General features: G+C 39.9%; 1 protein-coding gene across 1 annotated transcript; it reads left to right on the top strand.

Moving 5' to 3' along the window:
* The first annotated feature begins 231 nt into the window (after positions 1 to 231).
* Positions 232 to 7,827, top strand: LOC126190984 (ejaculatory bulb-specific protein 3-like). Its single transcript, XM_049931660.1, has 2 exons — positions 232 to 463; positions 7,566 to 7,827. The coding sequence occupies exons 1-2, from the start codon at positions 274 to 276 to the stop codon at positions 7,748 to 7,750; spliced, it is 375 nt and encodes a 124-aa protein (XP_049787617.1). The 5' UTR covers positions 232 to 273; the 3' UTR covers positions 7,751 to 7,827.
* The last annotated feature ends 362 nt before the right edge of the window (positions 7,828 to 8,189 follow it).

The following is an 8,189-nucleotide window of genomic DNA, read 5'->3' as shown; positions in this document are numbered from 1 at the left end:
ATTGCCAAGTAGGGGAGGGAGTGGGGAGAAGAATACTGAAGGAGCAGGAAATGAGGGAGGAATGGAAGGGAGAAGAGAAGCAGAAAAGGAGAGGGAACGTTCCACCACACTCTGCGCCTACCTACCATCTCTCTCTCTCTCTCTCTCTCTCTCTCTCTCTATCTGTCTCTCTCGGTCTCGCGCGTTTGCTTGTGTGTGTGTGTAACGGACGGCTTATAAAGAGCCGCTGCGGCTTCCAGTCCGTGGAATCGCTCTTGCACGCAACGCTCAGACATGCAGGCCCTCACCCTTTTTCTCGTGGCCCTGGCGGCCGTGGTCGCGTCGGCAGCGGCTTATACCACCAAGTACGATAACATCGACTTGGACGAGATTCTGGCCAACGAGCGTCTTCTCAAGAAGTATCACGAGTGTCTCGTCTCCGACTCCGACAGCAGCTGCACTCCGGACGGCAAGGAACTCAAAGGTGACTAGAGTGTTGTAATAGCGCTCTCCCATGTCTACAATACTGCATTACTAACTACAGTTGGGTGTTCCGCGGGGTTTTATGTCTGGTTCATTTGTCTATGTATTTATTTTTTTATCTCTGTTAACGCTCTGCAGTTTCATATCAATAGGCATTTCTACTGTTGATGTTGACGCTGTTGGTAGACCACGAAAAGAAAAGTAGTGCTAGACGGCCAGTTTAATTTAGCACTTTGCCAGAATGTGCTCGGAGCAAAGGAATAGGCCAAGTTCCTTTCTTCGATTCCAGCACACCTCGAGCAAAGTATAAAGTTATATTGCACTTACGGTACATGTCTATTATAAAAGCTGTTAAGGGGGGTAGGACGTCAAACGTGCCAACTTGGAGCAGGAGAGTCACCACAGGACATTTTAATTTCCACTGTCTATACTTTTACAAATAAATTCATAAAACTTTGTCAGCATGACCAGGAAGGATTCAGAATTCACACTCATAGCAGTGGAAGTTCGGAAACATAACGAAGTAATTTTTTTTACATGTGAAATTTCATCATTTTTTTCACTTACTAATGGCAGCATTTGTTGCTATAGGTACACTTTTCTCCATAAGTAAGAGAGATGGTTGGATGAATTTTGCACAGCACACAAACCATACTTAAAGGTGCATGAAACTCTAGAATTTTCCAAATCTATTAAAACTGTAGTAAAAATTGAGGTAATTAACTACAAAATATGTGATTTTTGTAAACATGAAGTTTAAAATACAACAGATCATTCGTTTGTTCATAAATTAAATAAATTCTAGAGTTTCACACACCTGTAAGTATGTTATGTATGCTGTGCAAAAATCGTCGAAGAATCTCTCTAACTTATGAAGAAAAGTGTACATATAGCAACAAATGCAGCCATTAGAAAGTGAAAAATATCATGAAATTTCACACGTAAAAAAATTTATTTTGCTATGTTTTCGAACGTCCACTGCAATGAGTGTGAAACCTGAATCCTTCCTGGTGATGCTGTTAAAGTTTTATGAATTTATTTGTAAAAGTATAGACACTGGAAATTAAAATGTCCTGTGATGCCTCTCCTGCTCCATGTCGGTCCGTTTGACGTCCTACCCCCCCTTACCTTGTTTATGAAAAATATGTTGGCTTCACACTTTCTGACAACACTTCACCTTGATTTTGAATGTTTTCGTGATCTGATGTGAGGTCCCGACTGCTTTCAACTTCAGGGGTAAATTGTAGACTCAGCCATACACAATGAAAAATTACTAAACCAACGTTTTAGGGAAGTATTTACCTTTATCACCAGAAGTATCTACACACAAAAATCTCCATTCCCTGGAATATATTTATAATCGTTTATCCAGTAATCTACATTTACATTTGCATGATTATTCTGCAATTCGCAATATAGTGCCTGGCAGAGGAGTCACCGAACCACTTTCAAGCCATCTCTCTACAACTCCACTCTTGAACAGAACGCTGGAAAATTGAGCACTTAAATCTTTCCGTGCATGCTCCAATTTCTCTTATTTCATTAGCATCATTTTTCCTATTCGGAGGAGGAAGTTGGTGACTGAAATTTCGTGAAAACATCCTGCCGCAACGAAAAGAGGCATTGTTTTCATGATTGCCACACCAACTCTTGTATCCTATCCGTGACACTCTCTCCCCTATTTCGCGACAGTACAAAACGAGCTGCCCTTCTGTGAACTTTTGCGATGTGCTCCATCAGTCTTATCTCGTGCTGGACCACACTTCGCAGCAGTACTGCAGAAGAGCGCAGGCAGTCTCTTCAGTAGACATGCTGCAATAAATCGCAGTCTTGGTTCGCTTTCTCCACAACATTATCCGTGTGATGGTTCTAATTTAAGTTATTCGTAATTGTGATACCTAAGTACTTAGTTGAATTCATAGCCTTTAGAATCGTATGATCTATGGTGTAACTGAAATTTAGCAGGTTCCTATAGTACTCACATTGATGATATCACATTTTTCATTCTTTAGAATCAATTGTCACTTTGCACACCATACAGATAATTTGTCTAAATCACTTTGCAATTGGTAGTGATCATTTATGAGATGGTATACAAGACAGCATCATCAGCAAACATGTAAGAGGGCTGGTCAGATTGACTCTTAAATCATTTTTATAGATAAGGAACTGCAGGGGGCATATAAAACTTCCTTGGGAAACGCCAGATATCACTTCCGTTTTACCCGATGACTTTCCGTCGGTTACTATCGACTGTAACGTTTCTGATGGGAAATCACGCAAAGTCCTCATAGTACTGTCATTGATGAATAAAAGGTAAAAGTTACAAAAACGTATAACAGCTAATAAAAATTTCGTGATGACTTCCCTTGTAACCAGTTCCTCTTCTTACAATGTAACAGTATCTGGTGGAGACGCACATGAATTTGTAAGAGTGGATTACAACCAACGTTCACGCTCAGCATATGCTTGTCTATTTTTGCTGAAGCAAAGGTGCTTACTGGTTACATTTTAAGAAGATTGCATAGTTGTAATGGAACTGAACCACGAAATTTTTATTGACTTTCACATGTTTTTATCTTTTTTTACATTAATGGCAGATCACTAAGGACTTGTCGTGAACGAGCATTTGTAAATGTACTCCATGCAGTGAAGATTCTTGTGTATGAATATTTCTGATGGTTGTGTCTGCGAAACGCGTCAGATTAGTGCTTTCACACTAAGTGTGTCTGATCCTACACTTCCGCTTTCATGTCACCTGGTATTTACTTTCAAGAATACAGCACCTTCGGTTACAATAGTGTACCAACAAAGTAGTTTTAAGGGCTTGCGTTTAGATACTTATAAAGTCTTAATCTGTAAAGACAGTGGTTTAGACCTATTACAACTCTTCGCCTCAGATGCTTTTGCCCATAAGACTGACGCTATCAATGGAGACATAAAAATCGGCTAGTTTTTTGAACATTTGTTGATGTCCTACAGACTAACGTTTTAGAGTAGTATCTACCTTAAAGAAAAGTAACCGTTAAATGAACAAAAATTAACTGTAATTACGTGTGGAGTTTATTAAATGTGTATTTTGTCAGCAACAGTCTAAGCGGAGGTAATGTCAGCCACACCCTCAGAATATATTTACTCTATTGTAGACAATCTAACAACTTTGAGTTCAATGGTGGTGTTTACTAACTTAGCACTCGGTGGGAAAAATCATCTGCACCCCCTTGCCCTCGAATTTCCTCCGGTACCAAACAGATGTAAACAACGTTGACAGTTTATACAGGAAAATCAAACGTCCAGCAGATAATTGTAACGCTTTCAAATACAGATTATACATAGTTCTGCAGCATCTCGACAGTTGCACCGAATGCACAGCTGTGCTGTATGTCAGCGAAGCACCTGTTCATCACTCGCAGGTGATAATGTTGCTACAGCATTAATTGTCCTATGGAGAGACAAGTGGGCGAATCAGTGGTCCATTACTAGATCACCCTGATATCGCCATCATCGGTAGAATGACTATGGGGTGGGCTATCCCGCCATTGACGTAGTCCTGAAGTACTGGCTTCTCGGTTGTCTTGAAGCCGTATCCTCTCTAGCCTTCTAGATTTTAGACTGGTCAGTGCCGGGTTCCTCCTTCCTGAGGCTTAACACCAATAATTAATATCATAGATTGAAGATAATGAAGAAGTGCTTCTGCGAAATTCGTATAGCTTTAGCGACAATATTTGATGGAAGGCGATAGAGCCTTAGCAATATGTAGCACATCGGGAGAGCATCAAAATTGATAGAAAAATTCTTTCTCTTGCTAAATGATCATCCTGTTGCTGTAAGAGAAAATCCTTGAGTAGAACTATTTCCACTAAGATGTATGGCTAGCTCTATCTAATATGACTCTTGCTCCGTTGTGTCCGCCTGGTACATATGCCGTTTTCAAAAAGAAACGTTCCATACCAAAATATTTATAGTTATTATGATAAACTGACGAGATAAGTAACTATCTGCACACTTTACAAGTACAGTATATGCCATCTTTAATGCACAAATGATTCGAAACGTGCCATAGGGCACTAATTTAGTGGTGTAGGAGGGAAAGGGCTTGGACAACCCCCGTTACTTAAATTTGGGAAGTAGTACATGTATTTTATACAATGCAAAACGTATTCCCGAAGAATTCCAAAATAATCAAGGACCTGATGAACTATGTGAAATTCTCCAGAAAGTAATTGTACCTACGATTTAAAAAGAATAGCAGTGTTATTGGCATTTACAGCAGACAAAATTCTGTGCCCTTTTCTTGTTAATATGTTTACGCAGAGGCGCCTTTCTCCCGATTCACTAAATTTTCTTGGTCGAGATAACATATCTTTACTTTAATGTAGTCTTTGCGTGGGACTCATTTCCTAGCAAATTCACACTGTGTGCTCTTACCACATCGTTTTCATTATGGGCCTTCTTCTTAAAAGCCCAGCTTTCTTGTCCATACACTCATACTATCATAGAAACTGTCATCACATTACAAAATTTGATTCGAACATAGACACTGACTTGAAAATTGCTCAGTAAATTCATAAACGCTAATGAATTACCCAACTCACTAACCGAAAAAAACAGGCCATATATGCATGAGGAGCAGTCATTTTCACTCAAATATTGCAGTTAGTGCTGGGCGGATATCTTATTGCCTACAACTTCCACTCAATAAGCTTTCAGTTGATAAGTTATGTAGCTGTACATCTCGAAGGTAGTGACAGTTGCTGAGAATGTCTTCATAAATTCTGGTTTGAACACATGCCAAATTCTTCTCTTACTGGGAAGTATAATAGACTCTAGAATGTTATCATGAACTCTAGAGCCTGTAATATAGCACACTATCTGATGGCTTAAACCCAGCTGATACCGTTACAGGAGTACATAACGTTATAAAGTCATCTGGTGGCTACTCGATGCCCTAGATATTACCTGTTGGCAATGAAAATTGGCAATAATTTCTAATAGCGCTGCTTACTGGAAATCAGACAGAAAACAGATGTCTACTTTCAGGCTGAATGGACAACTGTTTTAACCTTGTAGACCAACATTTCAAAAATGAGCTCGAATATAAGTTTGCTGTTAGTTTTACGGTTTATAATGGATGTGAATTAGAGTTTAATCCAATCCCACAACGCTGAGACTGCATGTGACCGTGAGACTGATTTAGGACACGTGTTCAAAGTGTAACGAAACTGCAAGTTCATAAAGTATGCTACCTTGACGTCTCCTTTTCAAAGCGATTCCTGGCTAAGTATTGCTCTTACTCTTGAGACTGTAGAAATATACACCAGGCATGGTCCTATTGGAGGTGGTAGGCTCCTGCCTCACTTAAACCTTTAGACTGGCTAGACCATCCAGTCTTAGATTCAATGTCAGTTAAACGTGGTGTCCGAACCTCAGATTGGGGTCTGAATCCAGTCGATATTGAGACGTTTCCAATCACTTATTCTGTCTTCCACCTCTGTCAGTGATTTGTGCATACAGGTCATGTAACTTTTCTTTGAGTCTTATTCAGTTTTCTATCTGCTCAGATTAACTTCATAATCATAGAATACAAAATCAATAAACGTGATCTAGATGATCAAGATGATCCTAGATTCAAGGCAAGCACGTTAACTATTGCACAATCAGCTCAATAGCTTATGCATCCAAGTTTCTGACGTGGATAATAAACATAATAATAGAAAAGAAAGCCGACGAGCTGTTAGATGGCGATCAGTATGACTTTCAGAAAGATAAATGCGCCACAAAGGTAGTTCAAACGCTGCTCTTGATAGTTGTAGAAAGTCTTAAGAAAAACAGTGAGACTTTCATAGTATTTATCAACATTGAAAAAGCTTTCGGTAATGTAAAATGTTACAAGACGATCAAAATTATGAGGAAAATTGGAGTAAGCTGTAGGGATTATGTAGATGTTTTGCTTATTCGTGTTACCGAAGTTCCTCTTTTATTTCGTGAGCAGGTCATCACTCAAATGTCTCTCTGGTAAGACGTACAGTTTTCCTTGCTAATAGCTGAGATGGGTGATTTACATGCTAAGCACATTTTCGTGTGGTTTTGATGTCTATACACTTCCCTTGTAATCGTCATAGTCCTCTTCGAACTTATTTAAGCTCATGTTGTCGATTCGTCTCCTGGGATTTTCTTCTGGAACTCACTGGTGTCGCTGGGTTCAGGGACACAGGTGAAATCCTGAAGAAGATCCAAGGAGAAGAATCGAAACGTCGACCATAGAAGAAGTTTCAAGACGAATGTGACGCTGCCTAACGACAGAGATACTGTAACCTTACCGTTAAGTCTGTTTCTTGTCTGAATAGTGTTTTCCGTGGAGTTGCAGAGATGTCCATGAATTTTACTTGCTTACACACTGCAGTAAGGATATTTTTAAAGCACCAGCTCACTGTTCTTCCGTACGGAAATACACTCGCTGTCACAACTGCGAGTTCTTTGGTTTGCTGCAGAAGGAGACTGAGTGGAACTATAACATATAAAACGTTAGTTCAAATTATTACAATATATAGATCAAGATATACTTAATTTTTACGCAATCTATTTTCACAGAAATGTTCTGAGTATTTACAATTGTCTCTGAATCTTAATCTATCACTTGATATAGACAAATTTACAAGACTCTCACTTGAAGAATAACTGACATAATGTTCATATAATGTTCTGCCGGAGACATTTAATACACAGGTGGCCTACCTAAGACGAAGGTGTCATCTTGATCTTTGATTGAGTATTGTGGCGAGCATTCCTCTGCTCAGCCGTAAGTAGACGAGCCGGTGTCATGGCGTGGAGGAGTTTCAGGAGGCTTGGCTATGCCGCAATTTATCATTGGTCGGTAGGGCATACAGCGACTATTCTATGGTGCCAACCTTACTCTGGGACCCTGCTCTTTGGACGACACCACGAAGATAAACCAAATCTTCTTTTATAAGTTTTGAGTTACTATTTCGGATTTTCGACATAATTTAGTATTATCGTCATAGAGTAAATTTACAATTAATGTAAGAGGTTTTGTGCAATATGTTAGATAACGACAAGCGTGTGCTCCTTTTTGTGTGTTTCAGCGACCATCCCCGACGCTCTGGTGACTGACTGCAGCAAATGCAACGAGAAGCAGAAGGAGGGTGCCAACAAGGTGATCAGGTTCCTCATCCAGAAGAGGGACGACCTCTGGAAGCCCCTGCAGGCCAAGTACGACCCTCAAGGAGTCTACATTGGCAAACATCCAGAGCTGCTCAAACCTGAATGAACCCAATTATCAGTCTGCTAAAATAGTGTCGTCCTTGTTCTTCAAATAAATCTTTATCTTTCAGTTAATACAGTTAACCATGTGCTATAATTTTATTCCTATATCCCCCCCCCCCCCCCCCCCCCGCCGCCTCCAACAACCTTCCAGATTTTGAGTACGTTATATGGCACGTCTAGGTGGCGCCGTGGTTAAGAGTTTTGGCTGGATTTGGGGAAGACCACAGATCAAATCACTGTCCAGCCATCATGGTTTAAAGTTTACGATGGTTTCCCCAAATAGTCAGCCGAATGCTTTGACGTGAAATACATATGCTCGTCACTTACATTAGCATTAAAGGAAGAAAATATACGTACCTGTCCCAGCTCATTGAAGTTACCTCAATAAATTAAAGCGTTGAGCAAATCACAAATTACGTTTATTCAGTTACATACAGTCAGAT

Source organism: Schistocerca cancellata, chromosome 6, assembly GCF_023864275.1.
Source record: "Schistocerca cancellata isolate TAMUIC-IGC-003103 chromosome 6, iqSchCanc2.1, whole genome shotgun sequence".
NCBI lineage: Eukaryota > Metazoa > Arthropoda > Insecta > Orthoptera > Acrididae > Schistocerca > Schistocerca cancellata.
Note: the sequence above shows the minus strand (reverse complement) of the source record. Positions and strands in the feature narration are given on the sequence as shown.